The sequence below is a fragment of the Aquila chrysaetos genome, chromosome 8, assembly GCF_900496995.4.
Source record: "Aquila chrysaetos chrysaetos chromosome 8, bAquChr1.4, whole genome shotgun sequence".
NCBI classification, from domain to species: Eukaryota; Metazoa; Chordata; class Aves; order Accipitriformes; family Accipitridae; genus Aquila; species Aquila chrysaetos.
In genome coordinates, this window is record NC_044011.1 from 45,557,541 (window position 1) to 45,576,375 (window position 18,835).

The window sequence follows — 18,835 nt, forward strand, 5'->3', positions numbered from 1 at the left end:
GCTGAGACTTCAAAACTGCGTGCAAGTTCAAATTATAGCAGATGCCGGATCTTGATCTTGTTATACACTGGGTGCTAGCAACAACTGTTTGCAAGGGAGGGTTTTATTCTCTTGTGCTGGTTATTATGCTCTCCAGATAAGCTCCTTAACAGCACCTTGGGATTTCTGGTGATATCACGGCTTGTTCTGGGTCCTCCAGCGTTACCCTTCCCTTCAAGCGATCCCCTGGCTGCAGCTGGGTGATGTAGTTGCCTTTGATGCTAATTTATTGCAGATTTGAGTACAGGGAGAACACTGTTACCGGAACAGAGTAACACAAGGAACCAGAGCTCGGGCAGCGTCTTGGCAGGGTTCTATAAAAATCTGGTTCCCCTTAGCTCAAGCAGAAGTTTGGTAATCTATATGTCATCTCTTTGGTTCCTAGGATTAATGTGAGGAGTCCCTTTTACTAGCTAATAATTTTCATTATAAAAGTCTGCCTGGCTGGCTTTGGATCTTTGCCATCTGTGAAGGAAGCCTTGATTTGGAATTGAGGACAGCTGAGTCTTACATATTTATTAATTTTAGATTTTCTTGATGTTTTAACTCTTAGAGGGTAAACGTAACCAGTTTCCACTCTGTCTCTCTTACTGCTGAAGAATGAAATTGAACATGACAAACAAGAAGTAAAGCAAACTTTGCTGAAAAGTAGAAAGTTATAAATATTTACAGAACTGTTGCTTTTTTCCTTTCCTTTCTTTAAATACTGTTCTTAACTGTACACACAAGGCACACCCTGAAAGCCAAGAACTTCCAATTTATGTTCTGAAGGCCCAGCTGAAACCCCTGCTCATGACGTCCTTGGTAGGGAATTGGTTTGCGCCAAGATTTTCGCTTCAGAAAGACTTTTTAGCATTTGCAGGGCTTCCATCAGAGATAGATCCTCAAGCTTTTACCCGGGCCCGCTACAGTTCAAACAGCGGATCGTTACGTGGCCGTACAGCAGCCCCGGCGTGTAGCTCCCCGAGTATGCTTGGAATTGTTACGACTTGAACACGGGCAACCACATCAGTAGGTTTGTTTAAGCAATAGCTTCGTGTTCTCATACGAAGGTTTATTGAAGTGCTGCACGAAAAAGGTAGGTCGTGTGTGTTAGCCATAACATTTAGATCAGAGCGATGAAATGGGCCCCAGTCATGACGATGGGCTGAGGAGAACGTTGGCTGTGGATGAGGCTGAAGGTTTATATTAGATGCGTTCATTCTGTGAATGAACCTCGGGGCATTTTTGTACTTTTAAGAGGTATTTTCAGAGTATCCAAGCTGACAGGTTTGAATGGGAGCTTAAAAGTTTCAAACCTCCAAGTAGGTTCAGATCTGGCATCCTGCTTTTACTTCCGTCTCTATTTTTAAGCATTTACATACCTAAAGGAGTTCATGATTAGGACATAAATCTGAGTTTGGAAGGATTTGTTCACGATTCTCTTTTCTGCTAAGACATTTCTTGAGTGACTTTGGGCAGGTCCTTTAAAGTAGGATTCCTCTCCTTTGCTCTTAGGCATCTAGCAGTTATCCAGGTCTAAGGTCAGTTAATCTGGTAGCCCATTAAAGCAGATGGGTGTATCTGGAGGGTGATTCACCTCGTCTACCATAATATAGGTGTTTAAAAGAAAAAAGAAGTGGATCCTAACTTCTCCCTTGGCACCGCAGGAAAAATAATGCATCCTTACTTAACCAATAAATTTTGTAATGCCCCTCCTTGATACCTTGGGAAAGAGAGCCATAAACAAAAGACATGGCAAGTGGAGGATTCATATACAGGGCTACAGCTCACACATCGGGGGGTGAATCTTGTGTTTCCTGACAAGCCTGCCTAATGCAGGTATTGAGGAAACTGGAAACCTTCCTGTTCTGCCTCCCTTAGTAGCATTTTTCTGTGCGCTGTGGTCCTATTGAGAAAACGGGAACTAATTGTATATAGTACGTGGCTAGTCATTGTGAAAGGGCAAATCCTACACCAGAATATTGTATTTAGTTAACAAGAAATTGTAACTGGTCTGTCAGTGCCCATGAAGGAGTTCAGGAGACAGTTGCCTATGGATAGGGAGAACATGGTTTTCCATCGGCAAGTGTTTTCCACTACTTGAAACTTTAAAAGTTGTTTATAAGCTGTGTGCCACAGAGATACATTAAACTTTTTCTCCTCCCTAAGTGATTTATTTTTGTGCTTGAGAAATCATTAACAAGGGGAGGATTTGACACATACTCTTACTGCTTTGCCTTGCGTGTTGGAGCCCAAACTGACCGTCTTTGTTTCTTATGATCCTTTATCATTTCCTGCTTGTTTTATGTTACACAATGAAGAAATACTGGCCTGTCTCAGCATTTTCACTTGCATCTGAGTCCATGTTTGTTACAGCTCTGTGCACAGACAGCGTAAACGGGGGGAAAAATGGTTGTAAAGTTGCATTCTGGGGCAGTAATTCAGTGGGGCTGTTGTGATTTGACAGCCCCTTTGAGCTCACAGGTAATATCGGCCATACCATTCCATTCATCCTGCTGTCCTGCTGGCTGTTATTTCATTTGGCTGTCCCTTTTTCCAAGAGGGTGGCAATATATTGAAACCAGTCAGCCTCAGACATGCCAAAACCAGTTTTCTTTCAGTATTTCACGATTTATAGTAATTTTTTTTATCAAAACCCATCTCCAAAGGACTTGGGCAATCAATGACCGAAGCTGTGGTCAGAGTTCTGGCCGGTGAGCTGGGAGCAGCTCAAGCCCTGTCTCACACACTTTTTGTGGCCTTGGGGAGCTTGTTTGATATTTTCCTTTCCGTCTCCACGCTTGTAAAATCAAACTAACAGTCCGTATCTGCCCCCAAGGTGCCACAAGGGTAAGTTTCTTAATACTTGTGAAGTATGTGGAGGATTAAGAGAGTGCTATAAACATGAAATAGTATTTGTCCAAGTGTTAACACGGGTTGGTATGCTAGATCCAGAGTAGCCTTGAGATTGTCTGTAGGAAATAAGGAAACTTACCTGTGTGTATCCCCTATATTTATTTTGTTCCTTGGTTGGGTTTGCATACTTTCACAAATCTAAACCTGTCAGACATTTTGGAAACCGAACGGTGCCGAATTCAGTGGAGCTCTTCCGTAAATCATGAAAAGCCTGTGTGTTTTAGGTGCCTAAATGTTTCTTCCGATCCGGTAGTATGTGCCTCTGCGCGCACAAACCCCTGTAACATAAAAGACGGATCCTGCAGATGCGTTCTCTGCTACACGAACTCATTGAACACAAGTTGATACTTTTAAAGGCCAATAGTTTTGAGCTATTTGGGGCAAATTTCCAAACATAACAGGCACTGTTACCGCTTCACCATCTGCCCTCTGAATTGCTGGAACTCACAATTATTGGCTACGGGGTCAGCATTACAAAGAGGTACATGGGGTCCCCGTGGAGAATTACTTGTCTGGGGGAAGTACTTGCAGAAAGGGGCAGCTGAGCAGGCAATACAAGCTTTTGCAGTTAAGAAAAGAGACAGTTTCTCTCTCGCCTTCTTTTTTACCCTGCCTGCAGCTGTGAGAAGAGAAATTCTTTATGGCTGAGTGACCCAGAGGACAGCAGGGAGTTGAAAATTAATTTGCATTTCGAAACACTACAGCTGTAGGGGGAGCAAACATGAGAAAAAAATGTTGCAGTCCCTGCAGGAATTGCTTGTGCTCTTATCCCTCCTCTCTTAACGAGGTGGATGCTTTTTTCCCCCCTCTCAGCTTATTGCACTTAGTGTAATTGATCTAAACAGAAAATGCTAGCGCACATACCAATGTATTAGTAGTATCTTTATCCCATTTGTGGATATTTTGTATTAAAAACAAAAAAACCAACCCCAGAGAATTAGGTGGGTACAGCCTGGGAGATGGATGTACTATACAAAGGCTCTGATCTTTGACAGGAGTGCAGTAAGGTACCACTTGCAGTCCTCAAGTGCAAAAATGCCCTAGCAGAGACGTACCCACAACATGGAGAATGTTGCTGATCTCGCAGGACTTGAAAAACGTGGTCATCTGCTTTCCTAGCCTGATGCAACACAGTGGGATTTATGTTGCTCAGGCTTGAACTTTGCACTTTGTTTTTACCCAGTTCCTGGGTAAGCTGCTATAAAAAAAAAAAAAGTCCAGCCTTAAAAAGCAGAGTCCGGTGCCAGAGGCCGATTCCACAAATGGGCACTCCGTGGTGTCTGCTCCTGGAACCTACCCGTGGTTTATGGCCCTCTCTTCCATTATTGAACTTTCCCAAGTGCAAAAGTCACACTTCAAATAAGAACGCTGCATGTTACCAAGAAATAATGCAGCTGGTGATAGCGGGCTCGGAAATCACGCAACTCATCAACAGCATAAATGATTTTAATGTGGGTCACTTCTCAGACATCGGGAAGAGAGCACCTTGAAGGAGGTTTGCTGTTTGGTTGGTCTGCTACTTCTCTCTTACTCCTGGTGATTCACTCGAGAGGACGCAGATTTAGGAGCGAGACAAAAGTCCTTAGAAGAGAATCTGAACGTGCAGGGGATGGTGGGGTGCGCGCTTGTGAAATGACAGGCGCGGGCGACTCACCGGCTGGCAGGGAGCTCCTTACAGAACAAGAAAAAGGAAATTTTTAACCTCTCTCTTGCATGCTGGTTTACGCCTTCTGTGTAACTTTCACTGTAAGATGGAGGGACGAGTTTCAGAAATGAGTACTTTGAAATGAGGTTACTGGACAAAGTTACAGTCTGAATTATTACAGGGGTTTTTTTACGTTTTTTTTAGGAAATACTTGGATAGTTTTTTGCAACATTGAGCTACAAATAGGAAGAATAATTGGTGTAAAAGCAACTGTATTTCTTCGGGTGAGGATATTCATTGTTAGGTTTTTACTTAACCACACATTAATATGGCCAGGCAGACAGGATTTATTGGGCTAATTTCAGATGTCTAGAAGCTGTCAGAGTCTCAGCTAGTCACCACCCTCAGGAACGGGGCACATCCGTGATGCAGTTGGCACCTTTTGTTATCATACTGGGTGTTCTTGGGGCGCTTTATCCTCTGCGTGTGCCCATCCTTCCTCATGGTTTGTAAGGGCAGCCTGGACAATTAAGAGTGAGCTGCCTCCACCTAAACTTTATCTTACGGCTGATTGGTTTCAGTTTATATTCTTGCGCCTCAAAACATAGCTCTTAACCTTCTGTTGCGTTCCTTCAGTCGGTTCTGGGTTCTTCGTATGCTTCCTAAGTATCATTACATGTACTTGATAGCCGTGGTTATTACCTTTGTTTAGGCGGTTCGAAGTGGCGCTCGGGACAGTTTATTTCATTTTCCTTGCTCCTGCTGGGCTGCAGGTTTAGCTTTCCGCGTCCGTTTGCTATGTGTGGAATTCAGCTGAGCAGCTGCATTTCAGCGTGCTATGGTCCATTAACCAGCCAAAAGGCCTGGCTTGTGCGGCAGTTCACCTTATTGCTGTAATATTGTGAAAACGACACCGCTAGAGGGGAGCTTGATGGGAGGCCTCGTTCCCCAGGCTGAACAAATAGTTCTGATTCCAGTAAAGTACTAAGAAAATTAAAAAAAAAAAAAAAAAAAAAAAAAAAAAATCAGGCAAGCCTCCCAAAACCCAGGGAGGGAACATTACAAAAGATTAAAAAGGAAAAAATAAACCCAAGATGATAGGAAAGGAAACGTGCCTGATTTCAAGATGAATCAAAATGTTCTTCAGAATGAAACCCATAAAACTCCTGCTTCCTCTTAATGGCAGAGAATTAACCAGTTAACGAGCCCTAGGAGATGCAATAAACCTTTCAAACCAGCTGAGAGATGCTCAGGAATGAGTTGAATAAATTCCTGTAGCTGCTATGGTGATGAAATATGCTAGGGTCTCCTTTGTTGACACGTCCACATTTCCAGCCTTTTGCGCTTTGTTTCCTGGAACTTACCTGTTATTTGAGACAGCGAAGGGAGGGAGGGAACGAGGGAAGGGGATGGATTTTGGAACGGGAGACGTGAACGGTGCCGAGATTCTCCTGAAGAGGTAGGTGTTCAAATGTAGCACCTGCCAGTGGATTTGAGAGGGCTGCAGCTGGGTCAGTGACTTCATTGCAGAGAGATTATCTGGCGTCAGTGGCTGAAGACGGTATTGCTCTGAAAAGGAATAAAACCAACAGGGAGTATTAGTACATTTTCGTTACTTGCCTGGGAACATGGAACTGGAAAGGGCTGTGTGCTGGGTTTAATAAACACAGACGCTGATTCTGGGCAGAGGGTTGTTGGGGCTGGAGGAATATACTGTGTGTTACCCTGTGCTTGTTCGCTCCTGTGCCTTTCCCGAAGTGGCCTGCTTGGGGCGGCTGTCAGAAAGCGGGTGCTGAGCTAGGTGGCTGTTAATACAAACCACGTGCGTCATCGAGTCTGGTTGTTATAATTGCAGGAAACCGCAGTAATTAACTAACATTAATAGAGTTTTAGAGTAGATGCTACTACATCCTATGAGAAGAAATCTCCATCAGTTTCCTGCTGTGATGCAGCTGGGATACCTTTCTGATTCAAATCTGGCTATCGGTTTGGGATCCAGAAGCCAAAATTGGGACCTGAACACAGAAGTTCACCTCTGCAGCGGGGATTTATGCAATAGAGATAGGTACGTGAAAAAGTCACAATGTGATGTCAGAAGGCACCGCAGGTGGTGGTCTTGGCACACTTCGCATTCGCAAAATTAAGTCTTGGCTTGTGCTGTCATCCTGCCATTTCATTCTGGTGGTAATAGACACCATTCCCTCCATATGTGTGTATATGCATGTATATAAATGTATATTTAGCTAACGGGCTGGGGATTCAAAGGGCAGAGGGAGGTTAAACACGTGTGTAATTGTCAGGGGTCTTCTTTGTTCAAATATCAGAAAAATCAAGTCACCATTCCAGCAAAGGGCCTTCAAGTATAATTATAGCCCTACTTGAATTTCAGTCACTTCTCCAACCATGCAGAATTCCCCCAAAATATCTGTGGCGCTGGCACGATATACATTTAGCTTAAAGAACAGATCGTCCCAGTAACCAGATTGGGAAATGCGTGGAACAAGCCTGCTAGAATTTTTTTCAGCGTATATTAATCATTCTAACTGTGCCCAAGACCTTCCATGACAAAGAAGTACTTTAGGAAGCGTATTGTTGGTGCTACATCCCTCACCTTCCCCCCTGTTCTCCCTTGACCTGATTCACATTGTCACAACAGGTTGCTGCTCAGCTGAACTGGTACGTAAATACCATTCTTACCATGCTGTTTGTTTACACAGCTAGATAAACCCCAGAAGGCTAAGGCCTTGGAAACACGCAGAGCTCGCTCCCTGTGGCACAGGCCTTCAATTAGGAAGCGCAGGCGGGTGTCCCAGCTGTGTTCGTGGTACGCAGATAAACAGGAGAGCTGTCTGGGTACGCTCCCCTGCCCGGTGTGTGCATCGCCCTTCTCGGACGGTATCAGCCCCCCTGGTGGGAATTAGGCAGGCAGGGAACGTGCTATTTATTTATTCGCTTATTTATCTATTTCAGCGGGTGCTACTAATTTCAAGGGAAACCCTATGGAGATTCCAGTATGGACCATTAAAGTCTTGGGGATTTTGCAGCTAAGTGTTAGCAGATCTTGCCACAACACTTTAAAACTTGGGTAAACTCCTTTACCTAACCCTTTGCGACTCCTGCGGTCGGGCTGTTGGCCGAAGGAAATGCCGCTGATGCAGTGCTGAGCCCAGCAGCCTCGCGCAGTTCACTGGTGAGACCTCTCACCTTTTGTAATGGGTGGTGCTGGGGAGAGGCACACATGTGGACATCTGGCACAGTCTTGCTTGGTTCTCGGTGAAATCAAAATGAGCACGCGTCTAGTGTGTCTTGCAATCCAGGGTGTTCTCGGTGTCAGCATCTAAATAAAGCCTTGCCCTTTGCCTTTGCTGCGATGGATGGTGCTGTTCTCATCTCTCTGCTTTTCTGCACCAATTTATACCCGGGTCACACTTGTCTCCTAACGCTGTAGTGCAATGCAAAATGTATTTTAGCCCTTTTCGGCAACTGCTCGAGTGTGTCCTTCCCTGTCCGCTTAAAAACTTTCTTCTTTGAGAGGTGTTGAAATTTTCTGGGTAAAGGCGTAAGTGGTGTCCTGCAAAAATGTTCCTTGAAACGGTATTAGAATGTAGGGCCATCTGTTCTGCCTGCTCTGATCTCAGACACGCAGCTAACGGTGTGGTGGGTGACCGATGCACGTTTTACCAACGCGCTCTCCAAATGTGTATTCGCTCAGCGGTGAGGAGTTGTTGCTTATCCTGGCTCAGATGCCTAAATGTGTGTCTGGTTGATTCCTAAGGCCAACAGTTGTGGTGCTGCTCTGAGCTCACAAGGCTGCAAGAGGTACCTTTAGCTTTGGAGCAGATGCGGAGTTTTCCTTCTGCTAATGTCTCCGGCTGCGTTGGTGGAAGTTGAAGTTTCCATTGCACCTACAGGGGAGAGCAGAAGGTGATCACCTCTGCCGGTTTTCTCTCCCCAAAAAAGCAGCACGTGGTTTCCAAGGCTCGCTCTATGCCATTGCTTAATGTACAAGGGCTTTGCTTGCCCCGAAGTCTGCGTCTTGCTTTGGAAAACAGTGAGAGATGCTGCGAATGCCTAGTAGCGTAATACCAGAGTCTGGCTGGCTGAGTTTTGACTGTCTCTTGGTACCTTTGAGTATCGCAGGTCCAGGGCCTCATCTACTAGAGCTGAGCCTGCGTGTTTGACGTGCCATGCAGATGTACAGGTTTTGTTCTGTCCTGTGCTCGAGCGCGCAGCAGATGTGCCCTTAGCCCTGGATGCACCTGCTGATTTCCAGGGAACCATTTAAAATGAGTCTTTTCTCTAGCTGTGCGAGCGTTTGCTGCAAGCTGGCAAAAAAGCAGCGAAGCGGCTGGGGAGGGGAAAGCACAGAGCATCTCAGTTCAGTAGCACTTAGGAGAACTGACTGGCAGATGGCATTTGCTGCTTGATATAAGGGGATTTGCCACATGACCTATTGAGGATCTGTGTCACGTGGCAAATTGATCAGACCTGGCATCTAATGTAAGAATAAATCTAGATCATCATAGGAGCTGTAGCATAAAGGTGGCTTGCAGAGGAATCCACAAGGATCTGAGATTTTTCCATGAAGATTTGCTGATGCTCGCACAAGCTCGATCCTACTTCTCTTCCTGCGTTCAGGGCAGTTTTATCTGCCTTTTATAAAGAAAGTAATTTGCTCCTCCTTAAGCTTACAAGGATGGACAAATAGCTCCAGCAGTGGATGCTGCACGAGGCTGAGAAGTCAACCGGAAGGAATCGGTTGGTGAAGCGGTTTGAATATTAACTTGACACCTAATTATATCCTCTGGGCTTATTTTTTCCATTCTGTCATACCCCGGTCTGTCTGCAATTTCTGTGAGTGTGGTATGTTGTGTAGCTATCTAAATCCAGTCACGCTCCGGTAGGCATCGGGGATGAAATTAGCAGTTGTAAAAACTCCTGGCCCTGGTGCAGAAAGTAGCATCTCCTTAATGTTTATATTTGCTTAAACCAAGCAATATAGGTTAATCCTGTGTAGATTTGAAAACAAAGGAAGTCTTTGGCCAGAGAGAGTGTATTTACTCAATTTTATAGCTCTTCTGGAATGGAATTTAACTCCACAGTTCTTGTGGGAGTTGTGATGGGACCTGCACTGTCTCTGCTTGACCAGGATTGACTTCTTTCACCCTGATTCATATCCTGGCATTTCTTTAAAGCAAAGAACACCTCTGACCAGTTTCCACACCAACTCCTAAAGTTAAATTTCTTCCAGGCTTTCTCCTCTAAGGAAGAGCTAAAGCAGTATCCCAGCTGGGCCTAGTTTATGGCATCTGACAGACCACAACTTGAACTAGGACTTCAATAACACGCCGAACTAACCAACGCCACTTGTTCTTTAGTCCCCCAGGTCCTCAAGAGCTGCACTGAATTCATTGAGAAACATGGCATTGTGGATGGAATATATCGTCTGTCTGGGATCGCGTCCAACATCCAGAAGCTACGGTAAGGGCGCTGTGTTTGACAAACCTGTTTGCAGGACGCGTGGGGCGCGCGCTGGGTTCGAAGGCTGTGCTTGCAGAAGCCAGCGCTGCGGCAGTTGTGGGGCAGGCTGTTCCAGCAGCTCCGACGCGGGCGTGCAGTCTGTCCTCAATGGATGGTACGCTGGGTTTGGCATCGTTTTGGAGCAACACAGGTTGTTCGGTCCGCTCCGTTTTGCGGGAAGTTTTCCTTCAGGATAGAGTATCGGAAGGCTCTGGGATCGTGGTGGCACTGTGCTGCCACATTTCATTCCTGTTTCCTCTTGCTCCCGGAGCCCTTTGGAGCAGCTGGTATTTCTCCTTGGTGCTTTGGACTCCAGGCATACTAGCAATTAATTGGTAACATGCAAAGAATACTTGCGTAATCCTTGGTGGGTGGCATTGCCATGCTGCGTGGCTGTGCAGGGAAAGGCTAGGTGTGTGTCCTCCCCGGTTAGGAGCTGTTCTCGTCACAGTAAATGGTCTTTATTTATCCTTTTGCGAGGCTGTTTTTCCTCCCGTCATTTGGTATGCATTTTCCTGTTCTGAAGGGACTGAGAGAACCTAGCGGGATGTGACTAATTCCAGCGTTGATCCTAGGCCCAGGGCCTCACAGAGGGAGCCAAGGGGTATTTTCCATATGAAGGATATCCTTTTTGTACCAGCTATTCCCAAGTTCAATGGACAGGTTTGAGCCGGTACAGTTACTGTACAAACCCGTGTATGGATGGGCTTATTCTGGTTCAGCTTAATCCTGTTTCTCATCACAGGAAGTTCCATTTTAAAAATCTGCTCCTGAGGCTTTGATACTCGGGCTCCAAAGACTCCGATTGTAGCTGTTGCCCACAGCAGTCTTGGCTGAATAAAACGTCTGCCCTTGCTTCGGTTACATCCCATTAATTCCCCACTTTGACTTGTGCTGGACCATCTTTCTAACCGCTGCCCTAGTCCATTTTTTCCCTTTGTGTTGCCAAGACCATTTTCTCCTTCATTGTTTTCCAAAGGTGCTTTAAAAACTTTAATGGCGTAATTCCCTGGTATAGTAGAGAGAATGAAGTGACAGCCTATTTTTCAGCTTTCTGGGATGTTCCAAAGACTAAAGGAAGAGAGTACATGGCATAACTTGTAGACGCTGTCCCTGTTCGTCTAAATCACTACAGATTTTCATAAGTGTTTGATTAATGTAGGACACGTTGCATGGCTGTAGTTTCCAGCTATATAAACAGATCATTAGGCTTATTTCAAAGCTAGGGCTGCAGTATCCTTATAAATGAGTCACTGTTCTTAAGTTTCACATAGAAGAATTGGATCTCCCAGATTTAAAGGGCTTTTTGGTTGGAGAGAAAGTTAGAGAATTTATTCCACGTGGGAGATTTACTCCAGGACAGAAGTTGGCTCTTTAGCAGTGCAGTAGCTGTCTTTATTTGGCTGGTAGGCAAAACAGAGCGAGCGTTGAGTTGGTATGTTTATCCCTGTATTCTGGCTCTGGATTTTTTTGAGAGACTGTGGAGTTGTATTCTTCTACTAACAAAGTATCTATCTTCCTTTGGGGTCAAAAGAGATAACACGTAGTTCTCGAAACAGCCAGTGCAGAGAGGAGAAAGGCTGAATGTAGTAGGGCTTCCCTTTCTTCACTTCATCTTCTGCTTCTGCAGGGGTAAGTCTCTGACACAGCGTGAGATTTGTTCCTAGGAAAATATACCGGAGTACCGGGAGTACTGGAGTGGGGCAGGATATGGCCAGAGAATTCAGCCAAGGCTGAGTGTATTTGTGTGGGGTGGGTTGGTGTCTTTCCCTGATCTCCCTTCTGAGCTCTCTCTTCTTCTGGGGAGCCAAGTGCAGGAAATAAGTTTCTCTCCCAGATATGAGTAAGTGATGAGTCAGAACATGCCTGTGGGAGCAGTATATACTGAACGCTGAGGATTGTGGCTACAGGCAATCCATCAGTTGGGGAAAACAAAAACCTTAATTTCCTTCTGTGCTGTCTTTGGGCTGAGGAACTGGGGTGGACTGTTCACCCCCTTGTCTGAAGAAGTAGAGACCTCTTCTGCCCCCCAGTCTGGTGCGGTATGAATGGCTTCCCTCACACAGCCTTCACGTCTAGGGGAAGGAGGGAGCTCCTTCCCGATGCTGTAAGGGATGTACGGTTGACCGCTGCACTTACAAATACGCCTGGTGCCTTGGGCACGGGTACAAACTGGTTCGGTTCTGTAGGCAGAGAGAGGCGAGCTCGGCGTTTGAGCTGTGCTGAAGGCATGTTTTATCATTTTCTGCATTACAAATTGCCTGGCTTGGACAGGGGGAGAGGCCAGGGATGTTGCCACCGAGCCCCCGACGTTGCTGTGGTTGTAGTGTAGACAGGATGACTCCTTGCGTCGACGATAAGCCGTTTTGGTTTACGACTTAAAGACCCTTGTAGGGAAACCGAGCTTCAGCGAGAGCGGCCGTGTTCTCGCAGCTCCCCGTGGCCTGACTCACCACGCTAGTCCCTGCAAATCTGTCCTGCTAATTTGAAACAGCACTTTCCATGCAGCTATTCTAGCAGCGAGCCAGCCTTTGGCCTTCTAAGCTCAGCTTTTATTTCATAAATGTTTGTGATTTTGGTTTTTCTCTCTCTGAAAACCAAGGGAATGCTCGGGGATTTTCTTCATGCGGTTGCTGGCTCTCCACCCTGTAGCAGAGGCGTGCTCAGCTCACCAGCTTGTCCCCAAGGAATCGCTGCACACGCTAGTTTCCATGTGCAGCAGCTGCCGATGGCACTGCTGCTCCGCATTGCTTTATCGCTTAAATTTCCAGGCCTTTGAAATGCAAAGGGACAGCAGCTTTCATTCAGACCTGCGGGCACTCCTCCTCCTGCAGCTCCCACTCCCAGCCCTTGGGAGTTAAATATTCAGATTGTCTCCGTGGTCGTGGAAGACATTCTCTGACGACTTTGTGAAAAGCAAAAGGGATTGCAGTTGTAAAATCAATCAGTTGTAAAACTAACTGAAAATGCCTTGTTGGGGGGGGGGGGGGGTGTCTCATTTTTGGAAAAATCCACTCTAGGAGCACCACAACCATGGGTCATGTGGCTTTGGTGACTATTTATTTTTTCCTACAAATCAGGAAACCCTTGCTTTTCTCGACTGTAATTTGCGCTGGGTTTTATTTTCATTCCTCCTTTGCAAACCCCTTTGCCCATTTTTCTGTTCTCATTTCCAGCCACGAGTTTGACTCCGAGCAGATTCCTGACTTGACAAAGGATATTTACATCCAAGACATTCACTGCGTGGGCTCCCTCTGCAAACTGTACTTCCGCGAACTCCCGAACCCTCTGCTGACCTATCAACTCTACGAGAAGTTCTCGGTGAGTACAAGGCAATGCCTTTCACTTTCCACTTCAGCGTGACTTCATCTACACAGGTGGAACAGAGAAATACTGAAAAGGAGCCAGCAGCAAGCTGAATCTGTCTTCCACACACCTTTTTTTGTCTTACTTCTGCTTAAGCTGGTGTTTTTAGAGAGATCAGAAGCGCCTGTCTCCAAAATTACCGGCCTAACACCAATCCGGTTTAGTGCTACCCGCACACCACATTCCCACTGCTGGTGGCATTCTGCCATTTCAAAAGTGCAGCGGTGCCCCAGGTTTGAGGTCCCTCTTCTGTTTGCCCTGTAGGCTTACTCACGCGTGCCTTTGTCCCCCGTGCCACACCGTATCGATTCCGCTTTTGGGGCCTCAGTAGAAGGTTACTCGGGACACTAACAGTGCTTTGCAAGAATTCCCCTATCGTTTGCCATTCCCCAGTGATTCCTCGAACAGGAGCGGGATTAGAAGCGAATGCTGCTTGGAGCTGAACGCCCTCTGCAAGGAATTCCTCTGTACAATTCAGCTATAAAGTGGCCCAGATCTTGATCTGCTTGGCCTTTCTCACATTATCTTTGTGCCGGCCTGTCCCCAAGAGACAGACGCCTCTCCAAAGGTAGAGCAGAGCGACAAAATCCTGAGGAACAGTACTATCGGCCAGGTGGTTCAGGATGCTGCGGCAGGTATCTGGTCTTATTGGCAGCTAAACCCCTTTCTGCCTTCTTCCAGGATGCTGTTTCTGCTGCTACGGATGAAGAACGGTTGGTTAAAATCCATGATGTCATCCAACAGCTGCCCCCTCCTCACTACAGGTTAGTGCAGCCTTTACTGTGGTTATAGCTCGGCGTTTTATTATTGCTAGCATTTCAGGAGCGAACGATTCCAGTTCTCCCTCTCAAGATAGCTGCACTGTGCCTCTGTGTATTAAAATGGTTTATGGCGATATAAAGTTGATTTATATTTTAATTAGCTCATTACCAGACAAACACTATACACTTCGCATAGTCTTGTTTGACTTCCTTGGAAACGACGTATAAGAGGTGAATACAAGCTTGTTATGTCAATGTCAGAATTGGCTGCTATCACTAAGGAAATAGTTTTCTTGCGGAGTGGGGGCAGGGGGGTACAATACCACCTCTAGGAATGACAATTAAAAAAAGTGAAATGTAGCCAAAAAATTGGTTCAGGCCTTCAGTTTAATTTGGTCAAGCGTATTTTGTCTCCAGTTCTGCACACCCCGCCCCCAGCAGTAATAGTAACTAGCAAATTCTAACAATGCTCTAGTGGAATAACTAATTATAATAATATATTCAAACTAATTGGTGATACATGGTAAGGAGTCTTGACTAAGTATAACAACACATTAATAATGGTCTTTAGTATTAAAAATCAGGGCAGGGTATGGTAAAAAGGCATCAGACAAAGTATGGTGATTGGTATTAATAACTAAGTACTGTATGTTAATGATTCTTTAAATAGTATTAATAACTAACTAATTATTGTAATGATGTATGGTAAGTAGCCTTCACCAATTATGTATCGTAATTGGTATAAACAGCTAATTACAGTGTATGTTGAAAGTTATTGAAATATCAGTAACTATTGTAGTTAGCTGGACCAACTGCGATGCTGGGTCCTGAGTGGTTTAGATGACCATTGATAGAGTGTGCAGATGGCTGTTGATCTCTAATTGTAATACTTTATCATCATTGTCAATTGGCATATTAATTTATTATTGTAATGTACGTTAATTTGCAGAACCGGTTATGCTTCTGTACCCAGAGTGGTATAGATGGCCAGTTGCAATGCGTGAAGATAATTGTTTGGATATTGATAGCTATTTATAAAAATTTGTGCTAATAAATATTATTTAACTTTTAATTATTGCAATGTCTGGTGATTAGCTGGACAATTATAATTATAGTATAGGTTATTTGAATATCAATAACTCATCATATGGTCATTAATCTTAACTAATTATAATTAGTTAACTAATGTGTTATAAGCTATAAAGGTGTGCTGCTTGCTGTTTAAATAACAGTAACTAATTAGGCTAATAGCTGGTACTTTGTAATGTTTTACTTATGTTAATTAAGGGGGCAGGGCCTTGAAGAGGCCCTTCTCCAAACTAAACTAGTCTACCATGTCCTTCATCTCATTTTCTTCGGTGCATTCCCCCTTTTCCCTAAAAGGACTCTTATTTTATGGGGCGAACAAACTTGTATAACTTGGAGATCAGCGTGGGGCCTTAGTCTTAGACCAGAGAGGGGGGCCCAGGGGCCACGTGGATGCAAAATTATGTAGACGGACAGGGCTGCTGCTCTCCTCCTTCGCTGACGTTTGCTTGAAAAAGGAAAAAAACCACTTTATTTTTCTGCTACTCTGCGATGAGAAGTTCCATGCAGGTAACCGGCCTTTGGCAGCGTAAGCCAGAAGTGTCCATTTTGTTTCCAGCCAGAAACATCCCTGTTCACTTCAGGCCTTGTGCGTTTGTGGAATTTTGAGCCCCAAACCCCCGGCTCTGCTCCCCCACCAAGAAAAGGGTACGCACTGAGAGACACACAAGCCAGGGCTGCTGCCAAGCAACAGCCCTGAGCAGGATACATCAGCATTTTCATTACCACCTTGTGCTCCCTCCTCCTCCTGGGTATACAGTAGCATTTAATATAAAAATCTTTTTTTTTTTTTTTTTTTTTTTTTTTTTTTTTTTTAATGTGAACAGAAGCCTCTGACATTTAACCTTGTGTCTTATATACCTATAAGAAACCTGTAGCCAGTAATTTCGTAAGTAGAACTCGGATATAATTTGCTGGTTTTCAGTATCCTGGGGTGTCTAAAGAAATACTGCCCCCCTTACCAGGATTACCGTTCTCCATCCTTCCCCACCCCTATCTGATGAGCACTGCAGCGCTGTGCCATACAGTGCATTTCTGTCGAAAGCAGCCAAGCGGTGAAGTTCCAGGGCACTCTGCTTCTAGATCCTCCTGTGCTGGTAGCATTTAGATTACCCCTGTCCTTCTCAGTGTTTGCTGGATCCAGCCCTTGGACTGAGGGCAGATGCTTTGGCCATCTTTTTACTGAGCCTGGGCAAATCAGGAGAGACTCCCCTCAGCTCCCCCCCGGTGTAATTATTTGCTAAAGATAGCTTTGAGCATCACTCTTCGCATATATAGTTCAACATTTTTTTCTGTTAGCTGTCAAACCAAAAGAAAATAATGAACTGAGGTTAGTTTTGTAAATTGCAGCGTGACTTTGCTCATCGGTGCTGAACATTTGCCTATCTCCTGTTTTCCAGGACACTGGAGTTCCTAATGAGACACTTAGCTCGTCTCGCTGATTACTGCTCCATCACAAATATGCACACTAAGAACTTAGCAATCGTCTGGGCTCCAAACCTCCTAAGGTACTCTTTTTTTGTTTCCCATTTCAATACAAGATAAGTTTTTTATAAATATAAAAAAAACCAGACAGATACCTGTTCTCCAGAAAAATCATTACTTTTGACAGTTGAGAAAGATATTTTTCCTTTCTTCCATCCAATGTGCTCTTCTCCTCCTGTAAAATTTCTAATAGGAAGTTATTTTAAGCAGGGGTTTGAGACCAGCTGGCATGCTCCTGAACTAGTGATGTAAAATAGCCCCCTGCTGTTGTCAGTGGAAGCACCTGGCCAGAGAGAACACCCCAGTATCATTCTGTCTCGCTGCAGTGCAGTTCCGCTGACTGCAGTTCAGTAGCGGCAAGGAAGGATTGCCTCCACCCCTCTTTCCTGGGTGATAATTTGCCCTCTCCTGGTTAGATGAGACTAGTGTGTCCTTGATCATCCAGGAAAATTTGTTCAGTGGCAGCACTGATTTCCCATTGCATAAGTCTCTAGAGTCTAATTTGACAGCTTTTGGCTGAAAAAATTCAAACTTATGGAAGTGATCTTGGATAAATCTGTCCCCTAAAATTTGTTTTGAATGTGCGTGATAGGGTAGTTTAAAGTTAATGGTGTAATTTAAAATTTTTGCTTTAAAAAAAAAAAAAAAAAAAACGAACAAAAAAACCCACCCTGGCCTCTATTGTATTGATTTCTGGACTGCTTTTATTACCGTCCTGAGAAATCTGAGTCACAGATTTCCCCTGTGTGCAGTTAACGAGGGTAAGCTCTTTCTCCTTTTTGGCAATACACCCACAAGCAGTCAAATGATCTCGTTTGAGTTTGCTTTTGTGAATATCGGGGTGCTTGCTGGGCAGGATCAGTTGGAGACATTCCCTCCTAGAGGGAAAAATCACGTTTAGAAGGCCACAGTGGACTTTGTACAATGCCACTGCATTAAACTGCTGCCATTCACAATATCTGGAAATAAGCTAACAAAAAGCTCCCCACTTTGCATATGCAGTTCATCTACCTCGATCCGGACCTGCCACACACTTCTTTTCCTTCTAGACCCTGCATTCCTCTTACCATTTCAATAAGACTCAAACCTGAACCCCAAATCTGCATATAAATCACTAATCATTGGTGTAATGCTTTGATGAGATTTAGTCTCTTAACTGCCCCTAAAGTCTTGTCTGCCTGAGCAGCCAGGCACAATAGCTCTGAACACGTGCCAAAGCCTTACCCAAAAGGGGCGCATCTTCCCGTGTTCTTCTGGCTGTTTGTGTTTCATTTAATCTGCCTTTTCTTCAGATCAAAGCAGATAGAGTCTGCCTGCTTCAGTGGAACAGCTGCCTTCATGGAGGTGCGGATCCAGTCAGTAGTTGTGGAATTCATCTTGAACCACGTGGACGTCCTCTTCAGTTCCAAACTCAGCTCAGTCATACGAGATGGAGCAGGTGTGTGTCTTCCTCCACTAGTTTTACCTTGATTAAAACAGGTAGCAGACATTTCATGGGTATCTGAGCCTCCCCTGAGACATTTCAAATGTGTTTTTACTGTAACCTAGAGGACAGATTGCCAGGGTTATGATGCTGGAACCTGCCCAGTATAGCCGGGTTTTAGAAATCGCTGTCAGTACCTTTCTTAGAAGGCGATGATGCTCTACAGCAGTGCACGTCTTAATGTTTGGCTGCTACCTTTATGCCCTAGCACTGAGAAATTGTAAGGAATCTCTTAAATCTTTGTCGCCCCTTCTTTTTAAAACCGTCACCATCGATGCTCCTGCATGCTTATTCATTTGAGCGCTCTTCCAGTACAACACAACGCGTGATCTGTCTACCCTTATCAGCACCTTGGAACGTAAATAGAAATGAACTGATTCAAAAGAAAGCTCTCTGTACTCAGTAATGTTGACACTAAGAAACTTAGTCTTGCTCTTAACAGGGAATATTTTGACATCTGCTCTCCTGGTTATTTCTTCTGCATAGTCTGTTTGGCTTAATTAGCAGGGCCATCCAGCCACCTGGCTCAGTCTGCCTCGGCCCTACAGCTAT

At 44.8% G+C, this 18,835-nt stretch overlaps 2 protein-coding genes and 1 long non-coding RNA gene across 3 annotated transcripts in view; 1 reads left to right on the plus strand and 2 right to left on the minus strand.

Annotated features, from left to right (window-relative positions):
* Window positions 1-18,835, plus strand: part of ARHGAP32 (Rho GTPase activating protein 32) — a 188,203-nt gene that overhangs the window by 156,376 nt on the left and 12,992 nt on the right. Inside the window, 5 exon segments of the mRNA XM_030021349.2 lie at window positions 9,961-10,063; window positions 13,279-13,423; window positions 14,150-14,232; window positions 16,716-16,823; window positions 18,093-18,238. Of these exon segments, the coding sequence (XP_029877209.1) occupies window positions 9,961-10,063; window positions 13,279-13,423; window positions 14,150-14,232; window positions 16,716-16,823; window positions 18,093-18,238 (585 nt within the window).
* On the minus strand, window positions 5,060-18,136 carry LOC115344304. The gene is made up of 3 exons (XR_003924497.1): window positions 18,025-18,136; window positions 5,947-6,151; window positions 5,060-5,566 (listed from the first exon to the last, which is right to left on the minus strand). It is a non-coding gene; the product is annotated as an uncharacterized LOC115344304 (long non-coding RNA).
* KCNJ5 (potassium inwardly rectifying channel subfamily J member 5) overlaps window positions 18,163-18,835 on the minus strand; it is an 80,303-nt gene continuing 79,630 nt past the window's right edge. The window contains exon 4 of the mRNA XM_041125162.1: window positions 18,163-18,265. The gene's annotated coding sequence lies outside the window, so the exon portion shown is untranslated. The remainder of the gene's footprint in view (window positions 18,266-18,835) is intronic.